At 44.0% G+C, this 27,675-nt stretch overlaps 2 protein-coding genes across 7 annotated transcripts in view; one reads left to right on the forward strand and one right to left on the reverse strand.

Moving 5' to 3' along the window:
• Positions 1-240: 240 nt before the first annotated feature.
• CD302 (CD302 molecule) lies at positions 241-17,451 on the forward strand. Its single transcript, XM_073647088.1, has 6 exons — positions 241-530; positions 8,870-8,977; positions 10,238-10,360; positions 12,372-12,539; positions 12,916-12,942; positions 16,777-17,451. Exons 1-6 carry the CDS (start codon positions 425-427, stop codon positions 16,986-16,988), a joined length of 744 nt encoding a protein of 247 aa, XP_073503189.1. The 5' UTR covers positions 241-424; the 3' UTR covers positions 16,989-17,451.
• The window catches only part of MARCHF7 (membrane associated ring-CH-type finger 7), a 29,224-nt gene continuing 18,764 nt past the window's right edge, over positions 17,216-27,675 (reverse strand). For all 6 annotated transcript variants that reach the window (XM_073647085.1, XM_073647086.1, XM_073647087.1 and 3 more), the window contains 5 exons: positions 26,744-26,913; positions 25,975-26,084; positions 25,075-25,188; positions 20,091-20,139; positions 17,216-18,198 (listed from right to left, as the gene is read on the reverse strand). In XM_073647085.1, the coding sequence (XP_073503186.1) occupies positions 18,152-18,198; positions 20,091-20,139; positions 25,075-25,188; positions 25,975-26,084; positions 26,744-26,913 (490 nt within the window). In that variant the 3' untranslated portion in view covers positions 17,216-18,151. The remainder of the gene's footprint in view (positions 18,199-20,090; positions 20,140-25,074; positions 25,189-25,974; positions 26,085-26,743; positions 26,914-27,675) is intronic.

Here is a 27,675-nt window from a genome sequence, read left to right on the forward strand (position 1 = left end):
TCTGTACAAGTTCCCTCTAAAATGTAAAATGCTGCATAATATGTTGGCGCTATAAAAATAAAAAAATATTATTATTATTTATTTTCACATGGACGTGCAGGTGCCATTGCTAAAAAAAATAATATTTATTATTCACTTACTTTCACTCTTTTCGAGTAGGCAAATTCACTTTCAACATCTACGATGGTCTGTACAAATGTGTAATATTTCTTTAAAACAAAAATGTTTACAAATATGAGAGTATTTGTCACTCGTCCCTCCTCCCTGATCACTCACAGAAATGGTGGAGCTGCAGTTGTTTTTCCCATTATTGTGCAATTGATATTTGGATAGAAGATTCCCGGCAGCTCCGACTGCTGTGATCACATCCCCCAGATCCCCGGCTCCAGATTAAGGGGGGACATCTACAGAAGGAAGGAGGATAATGTTGCCTTACGTGGCTATGGAGGTCAGGACTGCTCTTCTTATATGTCTGAGTTCTGCATTCTGCTGTGTGTCCGGTCATTCTGTCCCTGCACAAGAAGGAGATGGTAAGTGACACCACAAGTCTTAGCTAAATGTTATTACTATGCTATATAATCCAGAATATTGCCTAATCAGGTAGCCCCTGTACAAGCCATCCATGCAACATTTCAACTTTAAAATTAACATCCTTAAAACTTTTTTTTAATAAATACTATTTTAGGCATTACAAAGTTATGAATTTTTGTAATATTCTTTAATGCTGTATTTTGCTTTCTTATGCCTCAAACAATATGCTGCAGTGCTGTTTCACACGGCCAATTCATGCTCCTTTAGAAGCTGCTTTCAACTGCTGCTCAGCCGTGATCAGTACACTATATTCTATCAATCAGAGTAGGGGAATCCCCCTCTGAGCCTCTCTGCTTTCCACTTTGCTACTGTGACTTGGGAATTACTGTTTTTAAACTTTAGTCACTCCTTATTCAGTTCAAAACCAGGCCATTTACCCTCGTTCCTGACCAGGCACATTTTTATTTTTTTTCCGTACATGCGGTTTAAAGACCTGTAAAAAATGTTCTCATTCAGGTATTCAAGTGATTTTTGCTTTCTATTTTGTGACGAACGGGGCATCATTTTTATGTCACTGTCATATTCTCTTTTTTTTTGCTGATATCAGAAAAATAAAGGAAGAAAGTGTCTGTTTTTCCCATTTTCTATTATTTTTTTATGACCATAAATAATTATTAAAATACATGTAAAGTTTTGTTCCCCATTCTGTAATAAGTATTTTTATATATCACTTTTTATATGTGAATTGGATTGACAGTTAGTTATATATATATATATATATATATATATATATATATATATATATATATATAGTATTTTTATATATCACTTTTTTTATACCAGTGCGGTGCTAGGAAATGCGAATTGGATTGACAGTACCATATATATATATTTTATTCATTTATTTATTTATCTGCTATTTTTAAGAGATGCGTAGTCTAGATCACGTGAAGTAATTTCCCCCCTTTACTCCTCCTTGGTCAGGCCTCATCTGGAATACTGTGTACAGTTCTGGGCACATTTTAAAAAAGACATCGAAAAACTGTAGCAAGTTCAGAGAAGAGCGACCAGAATGGTGAGCGGACTGCAAACTATGTTCTATGAGGAACGGTTACAGGATTTGGGAATGTTTAGCTTGCAAAAAAGAAGACAGAGGAGACTTAATAGCTGTCTACAAATATCTGAAGGGCTGTCACAGTGTAGAAGGATCATCCTTATTCTCATTTGCACATGGAAACATGAGAAGCAATGGGATGAAAGTGAAAGGGAGAAGATACAGATTAGATATTAGACAAAACTGTGACAGTTAGGGTGATTAATGAGTGGAACAGGCTGCCACGAGAGGTGGTGAGTTCTCCTCCAATGGAAGTCTTCACACAGAGGCTGGACAGACATCTGTCTGAGATGGTTTAGTGAATCCTGCTTTGAGCAGGGGGTTGGACACGACGACCCTAGAGGTCCCTTCCAACTCTAACATTCTAGGATTTTATTTACTTACTTATTTATTACACGGTTTGCTCCTCATAAAAGACCTTTGAGGGGGAATTTAAATATTGAAATATTTATATTTTCATCTTATTTCTCTTGTAACTGGGACTGGTATATTAGCCCCAGTTACAAGGGAAATTCAGCCTCCTGACTGCATAGCAGAGCTGTCTGGGGCTTCTATGAACCATCAGCTCCTGTTCCCTTCCTTTACACAGTGATCGCTTCCTCCTTCATACACAGCGGTTATGGGCTGTCCCATTACTGCATACACGCGCTTCTTTGGTGCTGTGTATATAGTGATGGAGAAGACACAGGCGGTAATTACCCATCTCTGGTTTCTCTATAGGGAGTCCGGTAATGTCAGACAGACAGATCCAGTAGCTACATGGTCGCGTTTAGCTGCACTACTATGTAGTGACATATTAGAACATCCATGCAAAGTAGGAGCGAGATCGCCCGTCCTGAAGCCGTAAAAGAGGACCTGTCACCACTTTTTGCATGCAAATCTGGCTATCTCATGATAAATTAGATAAAGAGCTGAATAAAACGTGTTTGCTTGTTTTATTTCTCATCTCCGTATTAGCTTGTATAATTTGCATGCTAATTTCCCATTGACTCAGGGGGTCGTTGAGAGATTCTTCTCTGGGGGGCGTTTACTTTTTCCCCTCTATGAAATTGCTCCATCATAAGAGGGCAGCATTATACAGTGTGTATAAAATGCAAATTCCCCAAGAGAAGGTCAGAGCTGGCTTTTTCACTGTCATCTGATATGTCATATGTCTAATCAGGTCACACAGATCTCACTCACAGCGCTTAGTGTCATTATAAGTGCTGGGAGCGGAGAGCTGTACTGTATTTTTATTACATGCAATGCTCTGAATTTTTCCCAGGCATTGAGGTATAATGACCCGATTCCTGCTCTAGATGCAAAGCTGTATATGTGATGCGCTCCTCACATTATACAGCTCTCATCTGTCCAGTCATTCATAATGTAATGACATGACAGTGCTGTGAGACGTGAGATGCATGTATTGCAGGTATCAGGGCATTATTCCCCATTGCCTGGGATAGATGAAGGGTGTTGTACTGTATGTAATGTCAGTAAGCATCAGCAGGAAATCTCAGTGTGACCTGGTTAGACATATGAGTCTTAACAAATCACAGTGAAGTTCAGGAATTCCAGTCTTGGCAAATTCTTCAGGTGCCTTTTGAAAAGTGTGAACACAATATTCAAGTATGGGGCTTACCTGTCATGTTGCTCAAATGGGATCCTGCTCACTGCAATTTGGAGAAAGTTGGAGATCCTGTGCATCCAGTCAAAAGTCCGGGCTACGTGCACTGCCGCAGTGCAGCCAATGCTACTTCCTTAGGCTATCTATGTTCACGTGTCCAGTAATGATCCGTTAGAACAGATCCAGCAGCAATCCGTTGGCAAAAAAGTTCTGCAGACACAATCTATCTCTGTTGGATCCGTTTTCTTAACACCGAAGTCTATGGACAACGGATCCGTTAATAAGCCATCCGTTATTCCCCCATTTCTAACGGATCAATTTTTTGCTTTATAGATCTGTTAGAAATGGAAGACAATGGATGGCTAATAGTGATGAGCGAGCATGCTCGCAAGTACTCGATACTCGCCCAAGCATCTCAGTACTCGAGATGCTCGGAGCTCGCCGAGTACTTGCAAGATGCTTGGGCGAATGCTCTGGTCCCCTCCCTGCATGTTTGGCACTCTTTACAGAGCTAATGAACATGCAAAGATTGCCTGCCACTCACTGTAGTGCCGCAGCCATGTTGGTTGACATTACAGTGATTGGCTGGCAGCACAGCATCATCAGGTCTATATCAGCCCTGGCGCCGCCATGCTCGTCACAGTCTACCCCGGAATCAGACAGTGTAGGGAGAACTGCTGCTGAGCTAGGGAGAGATTCGCTTGTTTATTAGGTAGTGTAGGGAGAACAGAAGCATATTACACATATACATCTCAACAAACAGTCCTTCTGAGGACTAATCCATCTGCAGAGATATCAGGCAGGCAGTGTATATAGGCAGGCAGGCAGGGTATATAGCAGACTGCAGTGCATATAGCACAAGAGGCTCCATTCCAGTTTTGTCTGCTGCTGCTGTTAGACATTTCTAGACATATTCCTGGCCCCTGATACCTGGGCCTAATTTTTTTTGGGATCTTAAACCTCATTATTTGCTTAAAAAGCAATCCAGAGAACACCGTTGTTCTGCGCCATTTGCTTGTTGGCAGTGAAGAATACAGCCAGGTCCTTTCCATATTACAGCGCTAAAAATCCAGCTATTTAAAACCCTGGTTTCTCCGTCACACTGATCACATATATGTTTTCAGAAAATACTGCCATTTCTGGCCTCCATTAAAAATTTGTTTCAGTGTGTCAGCGAAGTTTTTGACACCGGTTTGCTGTTCAAAATAGTTACCTACAGGCCAGGTATTTAAAACTGTGGTTTCTCCGTCACATGGATCACATATAAGTTCGCTCCAAATTCAGCCATTTGTAGTGAGCGTGGAAGATATTGTCCTCCATTTAAAATGGGCAAGGTGCGTGGCAAGGGATGGGGAACTGGACGTGATAGTGATGGTGATGGTGCATGCAGAGGCCGAGGCCGTGGGCAAGCTGAAATTGTGCCACAACAAACACCCACATCTTCTCGCCCAACCTTCCTGTCCAAATTCCTAGGGGACCCCAGCACACCACTATTGAACCCAGAGCAGTGTCAAAAGGTTGTTGGTTGGATAGCGGATAATGCTTCCAGTCACTTTGCCACCACCACCCTGTCTTCCACACGGTCAAGTCTCAGTAGCTGTGAGTCTGGACTGCATATTCCTCACCCTGATCCTCCTTCCTCCCACCATGCTGAGTGCCCAGAGACAACTGATCCCACACTTGGACACTCCGAAGAGCTGTTCACTTTTCCATTTATAGATTCGGGCCTCTCACGCTGTCCACTTGAAGCGGGGCAAGAGGAGATCGCATGTAGGGATGCCCACAACTGCCAGAAAGTCAGGAGGAAGACCAGGGTGCGGAAGTAGAAGACGAGGTGGTGGATGATATAGTAACTGGCCCAACCTGGCAGGGGGACACACAGAGCGAGGACATCAGCACAAAGGGGGAGGAGGCAGGAAGGAAGGCAGGAAGAAGCAGTGTGGTGGCCACAGACAGAAGGCGGGCAACTGTTCCCCGTAACACCAACACGACGGAAGTTGCCATTACCAATGTTAGGTCTTCCCGTGTATGGTTATTTTTTAAAGACTCTGCCGATAACCCCAAAAAGGCCATTTGCACCACCTGCCAGGCCAGCATCAGCAGGGGTGGAAAAACTAGCAGCCTGACCACCACCAGCATGATCAGGCACATGCCAGCAAAGCACCCGACTTTGTGGGCCGAACCCCAGGGTCCAGGAACAGTATCTGTGGGTGGCACCACTGCTTCTTTCGCTGTTGTGCATGCAAGCCAATCCCCTGTCCATGGTGCATGCGAAGATGCCTCCTGTCCTGCACCTGTCATTGCACACTCTCAAGTAGCAGCATCAGGAAGCACGTCCCCCTCCTTGTCCCAGTGCAGCATTCAGTTGTCCATACCCCAGTCCTTGGAACACAAGCGCAAATACGCAGCCAACGCTCCACAGGCCACGGTACTCGATCCCCAGCCGCCACTATTTCTCCCGGTGTGCCGTCCCCGCATTACACAAGCACGTGTCCCAAAACATTAGCCGTGCCCTCAATAACTCAGTTACCGGGAAAGTCCACCTAACCACGGACACGTGGAAAAGTGCTTGTGGGCAGGGACGGTACATCTCGCTGACAGCACACTGGGTTAACATAGTGGAAGCCGGAACCCAGTCGGATCTTGGGACGGAACACGTCCTCCCAACGCCAAGGCTTGCGAGTCCTAGGTCAATCAGGGTTGCCCCCACAGTCTCCAGCTCCTGTACCTCATCCTCCTCAGCCTCCTCCTCCTCTTCAGCCTCCATCTCCGAAATGACCACATCAGTCACAAGCTGGAAGTACTGCAGCACTGCCTCAGCTAAGCGGTAGCAGGCTGTGCTGAAGCTAATATGCTTAGGTGACAAACAGCACAATGCTGAAGAGTTGTGGACAGCTCTGAAAGAGCAGGCAGATCTGTGGCTCACACCGCTGAACCTACAGCCAGGCATGGTCGTGTGTGACAATGGCCGGAACCTGGTGGCGGCTCTGAGGCGAGGCGAGGCGAGCTCACAAACATACCATGCCTGGCCCATGTGCTTAACCTCGTGGTTCAGCGGTCCTACCTGGAGCTGCCGGATCTGCTTGTTAAAGTACGCCGCCTGTGTGCCCATTTTAGAAAGTCACGTACAGCTTCCGCCGCCCTTGCAGTGTTTCAGCAGCGTTTGCAGACTGGTGTGTGATGTCCCCACACGTTGGACCTCTACACTGCAGTTGTTGAGAAGGATTTATGAGCAGAAGAGCGCAGTTGTTAGTACCAGCATCAACAAGGCCGTCGGTATTCAGTTCAGACTCCACACATAAGACCTCTGGAGTGAACATGGATGTCAGACATCTGTACCATCCTCCAAAACTTTTAGGACTCCAACAAGATGGTGAGCGGTGATGGCGCCATAATTAGCGTCACCATCCCGCTTCTCTTTCTTCTGAAACGCTCTCTGCTCACAATCAAAGAGGATGCATTGCAGGCGGAGCACGATGAGATGGAGCAAGGAACCATACAGGGTGATTACACACAGCCCAGCCTCATCTCATCCCAATGTGGATTGGGTGACAATTACTGGGCCTGGCCGTGCCCTGGCAGATAAAAAAAAAGTGCAAAAAATATCATATGAGGTATTAGTTGATATTTTGGCCAAAATACGTAAGCTCACAACCCATTGTCACGGCCAGGCCCAGTAATGGTGACCTTGTGAGTTGGGGCTTCACAACTCTGCGATGCACGGATAGGGTGCCGGGCATCCCGCCTAGTCGAATAGTAGGGGCGTGTAATAGGATGCTGGCTAGGCACGGTGCCGCGAGTGTGTGAATTGCACCCTACTGCAAGTTTCATCTGTGTGCAGTTTTAGTGCTGGGCAGTCGCCCCTCCAGTGAGAGTGGGTGAGGGCGATTGTTCATCAGCATTCTGCACCTGTGTTACCCCCTTCTAACAAAAGGGGGCCGGCCGTGTCCTGGTGTGCATTTTGTCTTGAAACCTTGGCTGGTGAGTACCATTGCCTTTTGCTATTTTCTAACCTTTGCATTCACTGCATAGGCAAACACAATGGGAGACTCACTTCCTAATAATGGGAACATTGTTTTCAGGAGGCCTTCTGACCTCCACGTCTCTTCCAAGGGGCCTTGGAGTGCCTCCCAATTTTTGGCAACCTTTGCATTCACTGCATAGGCAAACACAATGGGAGACCCACTTCCTAATAATGGGAACATTTTTTTTTCAGGAGGCCCTCCTCTACGTCTCTTCCAAGGGGCATTGGAGTAGGTCCAAATTTTTGGCAGCCCTTGATTTCAGTGCATAGGCAAACAGTATGGGAGAACCACTTCCTAATAATGGGAACATTGTTTTCAGGAGGCCCTCCTCTAAGTCTCTTCAAAGGGGTATTGGGGTGCGTCCAAATTTTCAAAGGGGTATTGGGGTGCATCCAAATTTTGGGCAGCCCTGCCACTCACTGCATACGCAATAACAGTATAGGAGACCCACTCTTTAGTAATGGGAAGAACAAAGCATAGCCAACTGATGGCTCTCTAAGAATAGTGAGAGCCGACTGCTGGCCCTTAAAGAATAGTAAAGGCTGCCTGATGGCCCTATAAAAATAGGCTTTGTGACTTTCAGAGTCCCTCCTTCATAAATGAAACACGATGTGTCTGATCATGTCTCGCACACCACATGGCCAGATAAGGTTGTAAAATGTTAAAATGACATTTCCCGGTGAATGCATTTATCACGGTTGAAAGCAATGCAAAAGTGCAAAAAAACGCATCAAAAACGCTATGTGTGAACATAGCCTATGGTGTGGAGGAGTATTTTTGTTTTTGGTTATTTATTTTGCCTTATATACAAGTCATTACCCTGGAAAGGATGTTCCTTAACATATTTCACAGGAAAATCCATTTTGGTTTTGTTTTTGTATGTTTTATTGTGAGACCATAATAGTGGCGTAATACCTCTGACAATGTTGTTGACAGTAATGACCTGGGAGTCAGAAATGCTTCCAGGCGTCTTCCCCATGCTGTTCCCATGCCATTTGAGCACTGTTCCCATCGATTTGGGCAATTTTTAGGCCCTCTGCAGACCGCCGGGGGGAGCCGCCTGAAAAATGTTTGCGCTTCCCATAGACTTACATTGGGCTCGTTACTCGGGTCGAGCACCCAAGTATTCCAATGTGCTCGACCCGAGCATCGAGCACCTGAGCATTTTAGTGCTCGCCCATCACTAATGGCTAACTAATGGATCAGTTGTCCATAGACTTCAATGTAAAAAAAAAAAACATGGCACAACTTTTTTGCCAACGGATTGCTGCTAGATCCGTTCTAACGGATAACTACTGGACATGTGAACTTAGCCTTATTCTTTTCAAGTGCAAGCGCCATTGTGGTCTCCCCATGCTAAGCCCCAAATATCCATTAATGAGAAGAGAATAATTTTTTCAGCTAACACTGCCACTTTTTAATTACAAGTCCCACCAGGCAAAAGGGATGAGGCCAAACCTTCCCGTAAGTGCAGTGGAGGTCTATAGAACGTACAGTATGTCCTTGCCAATAGCAGAACATAACCTTGTTATATATTATTACTGCTATTTATCATTCTTAGATTTATTTTCTATCTCATGTCTTGTTTCACAGCCTGTCCTTCTCCATTATGGGTCCAATTACATAGCAGTTGTTACACATTTGTCCATGTAACAGAGAAGAATTCACTAAGCGTTGGATCGGCTCGAGAACTTTGCAAAGGTAATAAAACCCAGTAATATTGTGATTTTGACGAGTATTGTCATTTTGTAGAAGTCTGGAGTTTATAGTATCTTGGACTGGAAATGGAACAAAGTCCAGGAATCGGACCAGACGCACAGATGTCACAATTCATGTCTTAAAAAAAAAACTAAAACCCTAAGCTCCTGTGATCTAGAATCTTAAAGACAAGCTATCATTTTCACAGACCTCGTTATATAAGATTATTCATGTGATACCTTACTACAGCTACACTAACCTTTTCCAGAAATCTCAAACAGGATTGGGAAAAAGGTCTGAAGTATGGATTTACTGCTTCCATGTAGCCATAAATGTCCACACTTGAATTCCCAAGTCTCTGGAACATCTGAGAGGCTTCTAGGAAAAAGGGAAAACCTCCCAGACTCCAGGAAGCCATGGTCAATCTCCCAGAGCCAAAATAGGCAGAAAACATGGTGTAGAGGAGTTGCAGCCTGTAAAAAGTGCTAGACAGAAACATGTAAATAATGAAGATCCCAACCACCCAAAACTGAACAGCTTAGCAAAAATGTTATGTTTCTTTCCCCTGTCTATCATTAGAGGGGATGTAAAGTTGTCTTTAAGCAAATTTCTAAATAGTTTTAATTGAAAATTATCTACCATTTTGTTGCTGCAGAATATCTGTCATTTATCTAGCAGAGTGGTGCGCAAAAATGTTACAAATATGTCTTAGCTCCTGTTCAGAGCTGACGGCTCTCTTCTTCAGCCTCCCTTCTCTTAGTGTTGGATATAGTAGGAGGGAGGGGGTGTACACAGATCTCCACAACACGGAGAGGAGAGAAAGTGTCTACAGTCTCTGGGAGGGCAGAAAACAGACAGCATGAAAGGAGGAAAGCACATTACGAGAAACATATATTTCAGCATGGAGAGCAGAGAAAGTGTCCGTAGTCTCAGGGAGCACAGAAAACAGACTATGGAAAAGCACATGAAGAAGAGGTAAAGGGTGCACACTGATCAGCGAAGAGGAAAAAGTGTCTACAATCTCAGGCATGACAGAAAAACAACTAGGAAAGAACATAAAGAAGAATGACTAGGAAGCTGTGATATATTAGCTACTGAAAACTATCAATTCCTATAGAAAGTAGTGATCTATTAACCCTTTTCTGACCATTAACTAATGTAATAATTATAGAAATTTCTGCAAAAAAAGCGGCTTCATGTGAACATGCCCTGTATCTCCCAGCCTTAAGCTAACAATTTTCTTTTTCTGCCCATGTCCCTTAGATATCGGGGCTGACATTATAAGCATCAGTTCACAGGAGGAGAATTCGTTCCTGGTTAAAGTGTTCCAAAACAAATGGAAAGGTCCCACAGAAGTTTTACTGGGCATGTTCTATGACAGCGATGGTAAGTTACTAGTATATGGTTAACACCACTATACATAACTAGCTATTGAACCCGTTCTACGCCCGGGTGGCGAGCATTTTTATTGGTATATGGTCTCCCATGCTGGTATGTGCTTTCCCCATCCTGGTATTTGTGCTGCCCCCATCATCTATCCTGGTATGCATGGCACCACTCATCCCGATCCTGGTATGCATGGCAACTCTCACCCCAAATCCTGGTATGCATGGCACTCCTCAACCCCAATCCTGGAAGGCATGGCACCCCTCACCCCCAATCCTGGTATGCGTGGCACCCCTCATCCCTATCCTAGTATGCATGGTACCCCATCCCTCATCCCTATCCTGGTATGTATGGTATCCCTCATCCTGGTATGCATGGGCCCCTCACCCACACCTTGGTATGCATGGCACCCATCACCCCCATCCTGGTATGCATGGAACTCCTCATCCCCATCCTCGTATCCATGGCCCCTCATCCGAATCCTGGTATGCATGGCACCCCTCATCCCCAATCCCGATATTTATGGCACCCCTCATCCCCAATCCCGGTATGCATGGCAACCCTCATCCCCAATCCCGGTATGCATGGCTCCTTCATCCTCAATCCCGGTATGCATAGCTCCCTCATCCCTAATCCCGGTATGCACGGTACCTCTCATCCCCAATCCCGGTATGCATGGCTCCTTCATCCCCAATCCCGGTATGCATGGCTCCCTCATCCCTAATCCCAGTATGCACGGTACATCTCATCCCCAATCCCGGTATGCATGGCTCCTTCATCCCCAATCCCGGTATGCATGGCTCCCTCATCCCCAATCCCGGTATCTCTTATCCCCAAATCCTGGTATGCATGGCACCCCTCATCCCTATCCTGGTATGTATGGTACCCCTCATCCTGGTATGCATGGCACCCCATCCCTCATCCTGGTATCCATGGTACCCCGCATTCCTATCCTGGTATGTATGGTACCCCTCACCCCCCAATCCTGGTATGCATGGTCCCCTCACCCCCCAATCCTGGTATGTGTAGTACCCCTCACCCCGCAATCCTGGTATGGATGGTACCCTCACCCCGCAATCCTGGTAAGCATGGTACCCCTCATCCCCCAATCCTGGTATACGTGGTACCCCTCATCCCCCCAATCCTGATATGCGTGGTACCCCTCATCCCCCCAATCCTGGTATGCGTGGTACCACTCATCTCCCCAATCCTGGTATGTGTGGCCCCCTAACCTCCCAGTCCTGGTATGTGTGGCCCCCTCATCCCTTTCACGCTGTACACACATGCAAAAAAAAAAATAAACACTTATACTCACCTTTCTTCCTTGTGGTCCAGCGCTGCTGCATCCTGTTATGTCGGGAGGCCTGGGGAGGAGTGCAGCGCCGGAGTACGCGCGTGCCCATACCGCGCTATTCGGCGCCATTTTGCTGAAGACACACTGCAAATGTGTCTTCAGTAAAATGGCGCCGTATAGCGCTATGCGCATGTGCCGATCCGACGCCTCACTTCTGCCCCGGTCTCCGGCAAAGAGAGCCGCCGCGGCAACGCTCCTCCCGGTCAGGTAAGTATGGCACCGGAGATCGCGGTATGCGTTCAGTGCCTACACATACAGTGATCTCCAGCGCCATACACCTCCTCTTACCTGTAACGGCTGGATGCGTGCATCTGTCTGGAGCCAGACTGCGTGTCGCGCATGTGCAGTCTATAGAGGCTTCAGACAGAGGGATGCATCTCCGGTCATATTATAGATATGCCATATTATGGCTGTTTATGAGCCATATATAGAACTGTACATTTTTGTGCTAAGGATGTGTGAGGTGACATTTCTGGGAACAAAAGTAAACTTCCCAATCTCACAGACAGCATCAGATCCCGTCCATGGCACTGAATATTGAGAGAGAGATTTTCCAGCTCCAAAGTTCGGGTTCCCATTGATTTCAATGGGGTTTGGGTACAGTTCTGGCCATGAGCCATAACTTGCATATGAACCTCATCATGTATGTTCCCACAGATAACTCACTAAAATGGTACGACAAGTCTGATGTGACTTTTTTTAATTGGAGACAAGTACAATCAGCTGATTATAACCTCAACACTTGTGTGAAAATGAACACACAAAGCGGCAGGTGGGATGTCACTGACTGTGATAAATTTAGAGAGTCGGCAGTCCTATGTAAATGTGAGTATTTGTATGTCCACACAGTAAATATAATACACAGCAGAAAAAAAATTATATTTTATTTGCGACTAATTTTTGCCACAATTTTTGCAAAATTGATATGTAAGGAATGATGTGCTAGTGCAACAGAGAATTCGGTAGCATTTCTGACTTTATCTATCTGGATTGCTAACAAATATCTCCATTACGGCTATTTGCTTTAGTGAAATTTATCTACGACCTTGTAAATTAATTATACACAGTATATGTTTCCCACTAATGGACAAAAAAAAAACTACGGTCCTGAAAATTATATTAAAAGAAACCCTCAATTAGATATTTAAATTTTTATAACATTTTTGAATAAAACAGCAAAATATTTCTTTTCTCTCATCAGATATTTCAAAAGAAAGCGTGACCATTGGTAAGACGGGACAGTGTTTCTTATTGTTCTTGAATTATATTTGTTTTCCAATAATTTTATTAATTTCAAATAATTTTATACAGAGGAAGGAAAGGGAGAACCAGGGAAAATTAAGGGAAACAGGGGAAGGAAAGAAAAGGAATGAGGGGAAGGAGAATAGAGGTACTCAATGATATCATACAGTACAATCAAATGTAACATATAAACAAATTACAAACTAGGTAACCAATAAAATATATTGCTGTAAAATTACATAGAGACTTGAATTATATTTGGAGAAATTTATGAAGGCTTTTGCATCTGGTCTCTGGCATCAAAATATCATTAAAAGGGATCAATTCATATTCCAGTAAATCTGTGGGATAAAGTTGCAAATTAGCTCTAGCCAAACAAGGGCTTGCGAACATATTCACCCAGTTGCCATTTTTTTTTTGAGGGTTAGCATAAGTTCATATAAAAAAACATATCTATAACTGTGAACATTTTGGTTTTCTTTTTATTGTGAAGCAAACAACAAAAAGGACAAAATAACTCAAAATTTCAGTGTGCAAAACTACTCACCCCCTAAAGTCAGTACTTTCTAGAGCCTCATTTTGCGGCAATTACAGCTGCAAGTCGCTTTGGATAAGTCTCTTTGAGCTTTCCACATCTTGCCATTGGGATTTTTGTCCATTCCTCAAGGCTAAACGACTCCAGCTCCTTCAAGTTAGATGGATTCTTCTGGTGAACAGCAATCTTCAAGTCTGACCCCAGATTCTCAATTGGATTAAGGTCTGGGCTTTCACTAGGACACTCCAAAACATTTACACGTTTCCCCTTAAACCACTCGAGTGTTGCTTTAGCCGTATGCTTTGAGTTATTGTCTTGTTGGAAGGTGAACCTCCGTCCTAGTCTAAAATCACTGACACAAAAAACATGTTTTGCTCAAGAATATCCCTGTATTTCGCACCATCCATCTTCCCCTCGACTCGGACCAGTTTCCCTGTCCATGCTACCGAAAACCATCCCCACAGGATCATGATGCTGCCACCACCATGTTTCACTGTGGGGATGGTGTTTTGGGGGGTAATGAGGTGTGTTGGTTTGACGCCAGACATAACGTTGACCTTGATGGCCAAAAAAAAAAAAGTTAAATTTTGGTGTAAGCTGACCACATCACCTTCCTCCATACATTTGGGGAGTCTCCGACATGTCTTTTGACAAACTCAAAACGAGCCTTGCACACAAAAATTGTAGGTAAAGGCTTTTGTTTCTGCCCACTCTTCCTTTAATGTCACCTATAATGGAGTGTATGGCTTATCCTGGTCATATGGACAGATACTCCACTCTCTGCTTGGGAGCTCTGCAGCTTCTTCAGGGTTACCTTTGGTCTCTGTGTTGCCTGATTAATGCCCTCCTTGCGCAGGCTGAGCATTTTGGTGGGCACGTTCTCTTGGGAGGTTTGTTGTGGTGCCATGTTCTTTCCAGTTGATGGTGCTCCATGGGGATCACCAGAGATTGGGATTTTTTTTTAGTTTTTTTCTTTATATCAAAACCTTGACTTGTTCTTCACAACTTTGTCCCTGACTTGTTTGGAGATCTCCTTGGTCTTCATGACGTTTGGTTAGTGGTGCCTCTTGCTTAATGGTGTTGGAGCCTATGTGGCCTTTCAGAAAAGATGTGTATACTGACAGACCATGTGCCACTTAGATTGCATACAGGTGGATGCCCTTTCACTAAGTATGTGACTTATGAAGGTAACTGCTTGAACCAGAATTTTTTTAGGGGCCGCCTAGCAAAAGGGGTGCATACATATGCACATGCCAATTTTTAGTCATTTTATTCCATAAATTTATGCCTATAAATTATTCTCAGTTCACCAACTTAGCCTATTTGGTGCTGATGCACCACACACAAATTGGATTACAAAACTTATTTACGCACAGGTTGTAATGAAACAATAGGTAAAAAGCCAAAAGGGAGAGGGGTGGTAAGGGGAAATACTTTTGCAAACCACAGTAAGTGTTGGTTTTGGGCAAACAATGCAGCCATAAGGCAAACTGTCAATTCCTCTCATGATAAATTCCCATCTTGAAAGGGTTGTCTCACACTATATATTTTCAGAATATACAGGACCACAAAGACAGAAGTTGAGCCTGTGTGCAGGAACAATATATGGGCCCTTTGCAGTCTAATAGTTTATCATAACACACAATTCCACATTTACCTCTTGGGCCCCTGCACGGTTGCACCACTAGAGAGTCCATCCCTGGGCAAAGCTATGGGACCATCATCTATCTGCAGTTTGGGGTTTCTGCATTCTGGTTGACATTCACTCACTCTCCTCATTCTACTATTACTATTGAGTTCTGAATACAGCCCAGAGGATTTGCTCAGTTGTATTAGGAAAAACTATAGCAATTAATGGAGAGAGTCAGGCAAATCAGCAGCCTCCACTCATTGGTTCTCAGATGCAGCCTGGCCAATCTGGAGCTAAATGTCTGATAAGTATATGCCATAGAGAAGGGATCTGCCTTAGATAAGACATTTGTCTTATGTTTCACATTAACCTCGAGAGGGAATCTGTCACCAGGTTTTTGCACCTAATCTGAGAGCAGCAAAAATAGAGTCAGATACCTTGATTCCAGTGATGTATCACTTACTGGGCTGCTGTGTCATTTTTATAAAACCACCACTTTGAATGTTGAGCTCTGTATAACCACACTGGTGTGGGCAGGGTTATACAGAGCTCAGTATTTAGAGAACTGCTAGATCTGTAGGACCAAAGCTGTAATTTTTTTTTTTTTTTTTTTTTTTTTTTTTTATAAAATCACTGAGCAGCCCAGTAAGCGATACATTGCTGGAATCCAGGTCTCTGCCCCTACATTACGCTACAGTAGCAAACCATGGTGACAGATTCCTTTTAAATAATTATACAGAAAAATACTCAGGCTCAGCAAAATGAACAGATCAAAATAATAGGGTAGAAATCCTATACTAAACTCCGTTTTTAAAAAAATTTTTTCTTAGCCAAGTGAATTTGTAGATGGAAATTTATGGGAATTGTGTGCGCTCCTGATTGACAGTTCATATCAGTAACATGGCTCCACTTGTGCATTCTCAAAAGAGCAGCGCCGAGGCTCCTTGCCTGACAGAAACCTAAACCAGCAGTACACTATATAATTTATAATAAATAAAAAAAAAAGGCATTTTTAATTAATTTGTAAAGTAGTTTTTTTTTTGTTTTTTTTCCCCACAAGAACTTTCCAATTTTACCCAATTTAAAAAAAGGAGACCGGTCACTAGATTCATGCCACCTGAACCACAGCAAGCAGGAATCAGTCTGAGTGATTGCATTTTAGAGAAAGCCCAAACTGAAGGCAGTGGCATGTCAGAAAATAGCTTGAAAAGCTGGTTTGGGAGCATGGGGAGAGATGCAACTAGTTTGGTGCTGTCCCCAGCCAGCTTTTCCCTCACTACAGTTCATTGACAGCCTGCTGTCATTATTGCACCGGACAGTTGTCAGAGGGTGACAAAGCACAAGAACATCACCAATGCATTTGCTCAAAGCTAGAATCCTGTGAATGTGCAGTCATAGGATCCAGTGCCAATGTGCAAGAGAAATCCTGGAGTTGTCAATCAAAAACAAGGGAGCGGTGCAGAGGGGGGGGGGGGGGGTTAACATGGCCAAGACTTTAAAAACCCAGTTCCAAGCTTAAGAGGTCAAAACGAGTATATAAAATCCAGTTTAGGACCAGATTGAGTAATATGGCATCTTACTATACCATTTTATATATAGATTTTTCTCATTGTAGAACCAACTTGTTACATACAGCTTGTCATTTTCTTTTACAGATAGAAAAGCCATGAAGATTACTGTGATTGCTACATTTACCATAATTACACTAGCATTACCCATAGCGGTGATATTACTTCACAAGAGGAGGAACTGGTCCAATAGGCTACAAAGTGCAGAGGAAGTTCTCCCATACAGCGATGATGCGGTTCTGGTGGACACCATGGAGAGAGAAGACTGCCTGAAACTTACAGACCTTAGCCAATGCTGACAGTGACTTTTTTTAAAGTGTGGCTAAAATACCATTACAAAAACAAACAAAAAAACCACACAATTTGCACAAAAGTTTTTGATTTTGCATTTTGGACGATTGAGGAGTGGAAACAGAAAAATTGTTTTGCAACATGGAAACTAGCCTAAATATTATGGGTGAAATTAGCAACCCCTTTAAGGTTCAATGCAATGATGTGCAAGTAAGCCAATAAAAGGGAGCAGTCATTGGATCTGTACATCTTTATTATTTTTATCATACAACTAAAACATCAATGTGCATTTAGTGAATATACAAGGGTCTACAATTTTAGCAATTACAAGTGTTTAAAATTTTTTTATTTTTTTTTTTTTTTTTTTTGCATTTCTTTTTGCAAAGTCTTTTTTTGTAAAATGTGCTATATATTGAATCAGGAAAGAAAAGGAAAAAATAAGGGAAATAAAGTTATCAAGTCACGGCCTGGTACTAAATGAAAAGGCAGATCTGAAAAGAGCAGCTGTACAACTCCTCTTAAACCGTCCCTGGAGGCAAGACGTTCTATAAAACAAGAGCCTGCAATATAAGGCGTGGGGGGGCTTTGTCCTGTAATGATCACATTAGAATTTTATCCCCTCCCCCCAATTCATGATTGATTTATTAGTCTTTTTCGAGTGCCCATAACTTACAGAACAGAGGCAGTTTTGGTAGGCTGAATATTGGCTTGGCCTACTATCACTGAGGCTTCAGTATCGTGGAGCCTTGTCTTTCTGCAAGGCCATTGAGATCAGGTAAACCCATAAACTGCTATGCAGCCAGAAGAGTGCCCCCCCTTCACTATAGGCAGGTGACTGAATTACATGAATAGAGCAGAAGTTCTGATTATATCACACAAAAAAACAAAAACAAGACATTGCAACAGACAGTCACAGATTCAGCAGCAAACATGGAGAAAAAAAAAAAAAAAAAGGCAGAAAATATGAATTAAAGGTTCAAGAGGCCAAACTAGGTTTGACAGATTCAACATTAGAAAATTACTCAAGTGCAACAAGTGACTGGAGGGCAGAACGGTGAGTGATACAACAGGAATGCTGGGCACAAACAGAAATACAAAGGATGAAGCCTATGCAAGTGAATGGACTTTATTGTGAACACGTCTCCAAGTCCCTCTAATAACTTGCTGTTCTTTACACCCGCTCATCCTCAGAATCATCATCGTCGTCATCTTCTGATGCTAGAAAGAAAAACAAGTAATCGTGAAAGCAATGTTTGGGTTTTTAAAGGGTGCACAGATCTCGAATAATGGCGTAGATCAGTCTTCGATGAACATATCACAGGTGCAGTTTTTTGTACAAGTCTAAAAAGGGGACCGGTGGTTGAAAATGGTGTCCGATCTGCCGGCAAGATGATATGGAGCAGGAGGAGCGGATCAGATCAGACATTATGGGAAAAGGGCTCGTTCACAAGACTGTATTTTCAGTCTGACCAATGTTATTCAGTGGGGAAATGCATATGAGCGATTTATTTTTTACTCAGTTTTCATTTAGTAAAGTGGGACAGATTTGAATTTTTATTTTTTACCCTCGTGTGAAACTTACCCTAAACCTTACATTTTATCCATACAAACAGGGATTTCAATGAATAAGTCCAGTAGGCGGTCCTACTAGTGATTGACAGCCTTCTCTGCTTGCAGTCAACCATTAGTAGGACCGTCCGCTGGACTCATGCATACAAGCAGGAATTTCAATGAAAAAAAAAAATGCAAGTTGTACAAAATATTTTCCAAACAAACAGATCTTCTGCTCAGCTTCTTTAAACTATGTTGTCCACAGATCGAAGTGCAAGGTTCCAAGACACAAGTTATATCCCACAAGTGGATTAAAGATCCCTGGCCAACTGCATGATAGTCCCTATGAAGCCACAAGTCTGAGCACACAAGACACATTGTGTAATGCCAGTTTCATATGAGAATACTAAAAGTCTATGGCTTTAGTGCTATGCTGCTTGTCATCTGGTTCTATATGGGCCAGCCGCTTGGTGATCTGCTTCAGCACAAGAATGTGCGTTATACATGCATATATTATATTTTACACATGTTGGGCTATTTGTTTTTAAAACTGTAATACTTGACACTGAAGGTACAATTCAATACGGATAAAAAAAGTTTAAAGAGCTACAATTTGTCAAAAAGTGTTATTCCCACAGAACATGGGATAAGTTGCTGATTGCTTTGGGTCCGACTGCTGGGAGTCAGAATGATCCCTGAAGTACAGGGCTCTGCAGAGTCCATTCAGAATGGAGCAGCTGCACACATGCTCGACCTCGCTCCAATCATTCTCCAGGAGACTGCCAGAAAGAGCCCTGTACTCTGCCTTCTACAGCAGTCCTGTAGACCATGAATGGAGGGGTGTGGGGTGGTCAACCATTTGCAGCACTGCTCTATTCAGACCAGGCTCTTGGGATTGCTTTGGGCCCAGCAGACATCCCTTATCCTTGCCAATAGACTTTCAGCTAACTTCCAATTCTGGGAATACCCCTTAAATAGAAGCTCTCATCAGAAAATAACCTGTTTTTTAAAGTCAGTTTTTTGTGGGTTAAATCGTATTTTTTTCCTAGATCACAATCTGCATTAAAAAAAAAAAAAAAAAAAGATCTTGAAATTGTCACAATGGCCACTGAGGCAGTTTTAAACTTTTACTTTTTTATTGTCTCAGGACACATGCACATTAGCTGCAATTAACAGATTGCCCCATGTTTTGTAATGAAGCATCTAATGAGCATGTGCAAAAGGTCATTGTGGGCATCACCTAATGTGAATGCTGGATCCTGTGCTTATATTCACAATAGGCGATGCCACAGCTCACCTCCCCTCCCTTCACAATGACGTTTGCACATTCTCATTAGATGCTTCAGGAAATATACTTGTTTCAGAAACCACATACAAGTCTAAAAAAACTGGCTGCTACAAGATTAATAAAAAAAAAATTAAATAAAGCTTGTGATAAAATACCTGCAATTTTCAAATGAGAGCTTCACTTTAAGAGGAAAAAAAGGATTTATTTGGCCTTCATGTAGACAAGAGGACCAAGTGCTTAGTAAGGGACAAGGGTAGAAATGGCAACTTACTTTCAAGATCTTCCATGTGTGCTTGAAGGGTCCGAGCAAGGTTAATGAACTGAAAAAAGAAAAACATTTTATACACTGCTCAAAAAAATAAAGGGAACACTTAAACACAATGTAACTCCAAGTCAATCATACTTCTGTGAAATCTACCTGTCCAGTTATGAAGCAACACCGATTGTGAATAAACGTCTGCTGTTGTCTGTTCCATTTGCACAACTGGTAGAAATGATCGGCAATTAGCAAGAGACCCCCTATAAAAGCAGTGGTTCTGCAGGTGGTGACCAGACCATTTCTCTGTTCTCATCCTTTTTGGCTGTTTTGGTCACTTTCTTTTTGCCATTGCTCTCACCCCTAGAGGTACAGTAGCATGAGGCGGTGTCTACAATACAACCCACAGAAGTTGCTCAGGTAGTGCAGTTCATCCAGGATGGCACATCAGTGCGAGCTGTGGCAAGAAGGGTAGCTGTGTCTGTCAGCACAGTGTCCAGAGAATGGAGCAGATACCAGGAGATGTGGAGGGGGCCATAGGAGGACAACAACCCAGCAGCAGGGCAGTTACATCCTCCTTTGTGCGAGGAACAGGAGGAGCACTGCCAGAGTCCTGCAAAATGACCTCCAGCAGGCCACAAATGTGCATGCGTCTGCACAAACGGTTAGAAACCGACTCCATGAGGGTGGTATGAGGGCCCGACGTCCACAGATGGGGGTTGTGCTCACAGCCCAACACCGTGCAGGATGCTTTGCATTTGCCACAAAACACCAGGATTGGCAAAGTCGCCACTGGCACCCTGTGCTCTTCACAGATGAAAGCAGGTTCACACTGAGCACATGTGGCAGACGTGAGAGTCTGGAGACACCGTAGAGAGAGATCAGCTGCTTGCAACATCCTTCAGCATGACCGGTTTGGAAATGGGTCAGTAATGGTGTGGGGTGGTATTTCTTTGGAGGGCCGCACAGCCCTCCATGTGCTCGCCAGAGGTAGCCTGACTGCCATTAGGTACTGAGATGAGATCCTCAGACCCCTTGTGAGACCATATGCTGGTGCGGTTGGCTGTAGGTTCCTCCTAATGCAGGACAATGCCAGACCTCATGTGGCTGGAGTGTGTCAGCAGTTCCTGCAAGATTAAGGCATTGAAGCTATGGACTGGCCCGCCCATTCCCCAGACATGTCCCAGATGTGCTCAATCAGATTCAGGTCTCACTCCATCCACAAACGTCACACCATAGACTGTCCAGGAGTTGGCAGATGCTTTAGTCCAGGTCTGGGAGGAGATCCCACAGGAGACCATCCGCAACCTCATCAGGGGCATGCCCAGGCGTTGTAGGGAGGTCATACAGGCACGTGGAGGCCACACACAATACTGAGACTCATCAGGAGCATGCCCAGGCATTGTAGGGAGGTCATACAGGCACGTGGAGGCCACACACAATACTGAGCCTCATTTTGACTTGTTTTAAGGACATTCCATCAAAGTTGGATCAGCCTGTAGTGTGTTTTTCCACTTTAGTTTTGGGGTGACTCCAAATCCAGGCCTCCATTGGTTAATAAATTTGATTTCCATTGATTGTGTGATTTTGTTGTCAGCACATTCAACTTTGTACAGAACAGAGTATTCAATGAGAATATTTTATTCATTCAGATCTAGGATGTGTTATTTGAGCGTTCCCTTTATTTTTTTGAGCAGTGTATATTTATTTATATTAGACAGGGCAAAAAATTATAAAACAGTCCATGCACTCAAAAGCCACATGTATGATTCATACCATAGTAACATTCTAATGATTAAATAAACAACTAAAAATAAAGTGAATGGATCTACTCCAAAAAGGGAATTTTTCGGTTACCAGTCACGTTCCCAAATGCCATTAACTTGCCAATATGTGGTTAATCCACAGGTTAATAGCCTGGCTACCAGAAGCATATGAACTTTATTCCCTCCAGCTTTCAGTCATAGTGGTTACAACTGAAAGCTGGAGGTTACCAGGAAGAATAAAGTTAGTTTCCTCCCAGCAGCTGAGTTCAGTGCGGTGGCTGGGCAGCTATAGGACGTCATTAACCTGCAGTTCAATAGTGTTTGTGGATGTGACAGGATCCCTTTAAATGCTTTGTTGCATATCACAATGTCTGATTGTGTAGGTGCTACCGCTGAGAAAAGAGGTATTGCCATCACTCTTGTGGTATACTTGTTTGTTTTATGGGTGTCTTGCAAATGGCCAAAGGGAAATTCAATCCTGACTGCTAACCTCCCCGCTCAGTGGCTACCAGAGGGTGCAGTTTGTGATCCAGTAGGTCCCACCGCAGTGGCAAAAAAAATTATTGATCACCTCTCCTGTGCATACACCACAAGTGACAGATAGGAATACTATAATAATCTCCCTGAAGAATCAGTATTCCAGATCAGGAAAACAAAATATAGTCACCGTGTCTATAGATGGGTGGGTGCCATTGGCCTTTCAGATAACTGCTCCTTCAACCAAATCCCACTGCCACCCTCCGTTACGCTCTCCTCTTGAGGTGCACTGTGCGCACATCTACTCCCCCTCCAACCTGCCGTCATTTACCGCCCCCCAGGACCAGCCACCACCTTCTTTGACCACTTCACTTCTGCAGACATCCCCATCATCATGTCTGACTTCAACATCCCCATTGACACTTCCCACTCATCTGTCTCCAAGCTTCTATCCCTCACTTCCTCCTTCAGCCTCGCTCAATGGTCTTCTGCCCCCACACTGGACCTAATCTTCACCTGCCTCTGTTCCCCATCTAACCCCTCAAATTCACCTCCCACTATCTGACCACAACCTACTTACATTCTCTTCCCTCTCCAGGTGCGCAAGTCCCACTCCACAAACTTGCACACCCTCGCAGAAATCTCAGACACCTTGACCTACACTCAGGCTGTGTGCCCACGATGCAGAAATGCTCCAGGATTTTTTCATGAGCGTTTCTGCATCTCCCCTGGCAGAAAAAAAACACATGCGGATTGTACATGCGTTTTTCCTGCCAGGGACATGTGGATGTGACACATTCTTCACATGCATTTCCGCATGCGGGTTGTAAAGCGCTTTCCAAGCGATTTTAGCATCACTTGGAAAGTGCTTGACAACTTGGTCACACTATATAAATCCATGCAACCGGCATGGATTTATATAGTGTGACCGTAAAGAACGGTCAAAAATATATAATCACCTTCTGATGGCCCCCGGTGTGCTTGTCTCATCAGAAGACGAGTATTTTATTTTTTTTTTCCAGGTACTATGGTACCCGGGTCTGGAGGAGAGTCTCCTCTTCTTCAAACCCGGGTACCATCTGCACATTGAAACGTATGGATTCTGCATGTACAGATGCAGTGATGAGGATTCCATGCGTTCCAATGCAAGTCAATGGCGGCGAAAATGCAGCGCTTCCGCAAAATAATAGTGCAGCGTATTTTTCTGCAATGATAATCCGCATGTGCTATGCACATGCTGCGGATCATTGGGGAACATGGCAGACCTTCTAGCAAGTGTCTAAGCGTTTCTGAAGCGGAATTGCTGCGGCGGAAACGCTTAAAAAAAAAAAAAAAAAAAAAAAAAAAAACGCATAGTGGGCACACAGCCTTACCCTGAAACCCTTCTCCCTCTCACAGGCATAAGTTCATTACACGATGCAGATGCTGCTGCCACTTTATATACCACAACAGTTGCAACTCTCAATTCAGTCGCCAGGCTCCTATCTCCGCATCAGACTTGGCCCTATCCTGGATCTCCTCATTTAACAGACAGGACATTCCGTGTCTCCCACTCACAGACCACCTCCTCATCATAATCTCATCCCCTATCTGTTAGTGTCCCCCAAGATTCAGTCCTAGGACCTCTGCTCTTCTCCATCGGCCTGGGACAGCTCAGAGTCCCATGACTTTCAGTATCATCTCTATGCTGATGACACAGATCTACCTCTCTGGACCCAAAATCACCTCCTTACTAACCAGAATCCCACAATGTCTGACTGCTCTCATCCTTCTTCTGACAGATTTCTAAAACGCAACATGGACAAAACTGAAATCTTTCCACAGTCTCACTCAACCCCCCCTCCCCAGTAACGCAAGCTCGCTGCCTTGGGGTAACCCTGGACTCTGACCTCTCCTTGAAACCACATATCCAAGCCTTTTCTACTTCCTGCAGACTCAAAAATATCTCTCGGATCCACACATTTCTCAACTACAAATCTGCAAAAACACCAGTGCAAGCCCTCATCATCTCCCGCCTAGACTACTGCAACCTCCTGCTCTGTGGCCTCCCTTCCAACACTCTCGCACCTCCTCCAGTCTATCCTAAACTACACTGCCCAACTAATCCACCTGTCCCCCCGCTATTCCCTGGCCTCTCCTCTCCTGTCAATCCCATCACTGGCTCCTCATTTCCCAGAGACTCCAGTTCAAAACCGTAACCATGGCATACAAAGCCATCCACAACCTGTCTCCTCCATACATCTGTGATCTAGTCTCCCGGTACTTACCTACCCACAACCTCCCCTTCTCTGCTCCCCTCTTATTTACTCTTCCCACAATCGCATACAAGATTTCTCCCGTGCATCCCCCCTACTCTGGAACTCTATACTCCAACACATCAGACTCTCGCCTACCGTGGAAATCTTCAAAAGGAACCTGAAGACCCACCACTTCCGACAAGCCTACAACCTGCAGTAACCACCGCTCCACCATACCGCTGCACAACCAGCTCTACCCTCACCTACTGTATCCTCACCCATCCCTTGTAGATTGTGAGCCCTCGTGGGCAGGGTCCTTGCTCCTCCTGTACCAGTCGCCGACTTGTATTGTTGAAAATTTATTGTAATTGTTTGTGCTATGTATATCCCTTTCACATGTAAAGCCTTATTCTTATTATATAATGTCCTGCATTAAGGTAGAGGCGTAATCTTTACAAAATATGTTGGACTCTTCACTAGAAGAACACAACGAGGAAATGTAGAACTTTGGGAACTTACTCTAACCCGAGCGTTTGCTTCATTTGCAGCTCCCAGCATGTCTGAAAAGCGCTGTTCACATAGATGTAGTAAGACAACGAGATACAGACCAGAGCTTATGAATTCATATTCAGCCTAGAGGAAAAGGGGAATTTAATTTAAGTGTTACTGTACAAAAAAAAAAAAAAAACTATAAACACATTTTGCCACAAATCCAAGCAGATTTCACCTCATGCATTGCACATCCATATTGTGACCATGCTGCAGGTTTTTTAGTCTGTTGTACACATCTTGTACAGAAAAGACTGGATTGCAAACCTGCCACATCTGAACATGGCCAAGGGCTCCGAAAGCAGGCAGCGGCTCAGTCTATAGACCCAAAAGGGAAGAACCTCTGTGTAGGGTCATTTTTCCCCCTCAAAATGACAAGGCATGCTAGAGAATCCAATGGACCCCGTTATCACTACTCACCATCAGGCACCGGTAGCAAGGGCAGACTTCACCTATGCAGCCCATGGGGTAGGGGTGATCGAGGAAACTAATCTCTGCCCATCTGAATGGAATTTTTCCATACATGTGTATAGTAGGCAGAAGCACCAGGCATATATCACAGCACATTTCAACCCCAGCAGCAGGCAGAGCTTCTAACCAAGCAAGATCCATAACAGAATCTGGAGGGTGAAGATCTCTGCAGGTGTAGTACATAGCGGTCTGCAGGGCTGTAAGATTTATGGAGGTTGTTACCTTCTGCAGCCATATTCCTCCGAGATGGAACAGGAGATAAAACAGCCCCTGTAACCGCTTACTATACCAATTGTCGGAAGTTCTGCATGATAAGTTTTGCAATTGGGCAGCAGCAGTACAATACCTCTATAGAGCAGCAATGCTCAGGGTCGACCAGGCTTAATACAGGACACTCACCCTTTCATTTGCATGGGCCCGGTACAGTTCTTGTATGTCAAAGTCTTCCAAGTTTAAATCCAACTTCTCCTTACACAACTCACACGTACTTATCGTCTCTAGATTAGAACCTGAGAAAAACAGATTTTTTACATGACCTTAACGCAAGAATTAGGGCTGGCAACATGTCTACCGTGGAGCTGGGTCCATTCTGCATCATCTCTATGCATGGGAGATTAACTGGGATGTCCTGCAATGTTACAGCTAAGGCCGGGTTCAGACTATGAAGTAATGCCTGGACTGACCGCAACTTTTAATAACTTCTCAAACAACGGTGCAACAGGTGATCAGTTTTGACAGAAGTTCTGATCTTAGGACCCTATAAACGTAGCATTGAGGTCACATATGGCAGGCGGCTAGCTAGTGGCCTCTTCAGGGAAGTGACAGCAGCTTTAAAGTGCATGCATTGCAAACTGCCAATTTAAAAAATACTTTAGATGCCATTGGCTAAGGCTAAGACATGGACAAGGGCTTAACCTCCAGCACTTCAGGGTCCAACAACCCCCTTGCCCTCCCAACCCAGTGTGCTGATGGGCTGCCATCTTTGCAGTGTAAAAGGAACAAAAACACAATTTTTGCCATTGTCTACAAAGATCTTTTCTTAGCTTTTTACTTTAATGTATGGGAAGGATAACGGTGTCAAACATTAAAAAGAACAAGCCCTTACACAACAGTGTCGACTGGACAAACTTGGGGGCTGATGTGCCCGTGTGTATCCAAGAGGACTCACCAGATTGGATTTTAGCATGAAGCCATTTCTTCATACAGTCCTGGTGAACATACTGCAGACTTCCTGAACATTTACACGGCTCGATAAAGGGATTGGTTGGAGTGGCTACACCGGTCTGGCAGATTCGACACAAGTCACCATCCTCCTCTTCAGAGTCCTCTAGAAGAAGGCTAAAGATAACAGCAGAGATTAGATCAAGAAAAATAAAGATGTTGACTGCGAGCCTTCACAGATTACTTGAGGAATCACCAACAAAGTTATTGATGGCAGATTTAGGCATTAAAGAATTTGTGCCAATTTTTTTTTTTATTTTTTATTTTTTAACACTAAAATTAAAGTGCTTAATCCTCTTATCCCTACAGTGTACCTCCCAACCATCCCAGATTATGTGGGACAGTCTTGAATTTGGGGAGCTGTCCTGCTGTACAGGGAGGTCAGGCGTATGTCCCAACTTCAACTATCTTCAAGATACAGCTGAACATAATGGGGGAGAAGGGAGCCGACAGATTGTTGCTTCAACATTGTCCATTTAGAGGCGGAAGGACCCGCAAGGATCTTTAGGACATGTAACTAGGCAAAAGAGCAGGAATGCAGGCGAGTGTGGGGCATCATACAGCATGTATGAAAGGGAACTCTAATAGGCTTCATTGGGAGCAATATTTCTGTGGATTGGGCAAGGTTATGGAATGGTCTTGGTGCTACGTGGTTTGTATCCCTCACTCGTAACTTGCAAAGTTGGAGGTATGCTTCAGTGCCAGAATCTCAAGTTCTGCTGGAAACTATAAAAAGGTAACATAAAACCCTGACCTACTAATGCATTATAAAATCATCAAAAGTCACAACTTTTGCCCAACTTCGTGTTGAACAACTTTTCTGGCTCAATGTTTTTTTACGGAATTCACATTAGCAAGTTTAATCGCTAGGTAGCAACC

The sequence above is a fragment of the Phyllobates terribilis genome, unplaced genomic scaffold (assembly GCF_046119375.1).
Source record: "Phyllobates terribilis strain yellow unplaced genomic scaffold, ASM4611937v1 Scaffold_9__5_contigs__length_417890890, whole genome shotgun sequence".
Classification (NCBI taxonomy): domain Eukaryota; kingdom Metazoa; phylum Chordata; class Amphibia; order Anura; family Dendrobatidae; genus Phyllobates; species Phyllobates terribilis.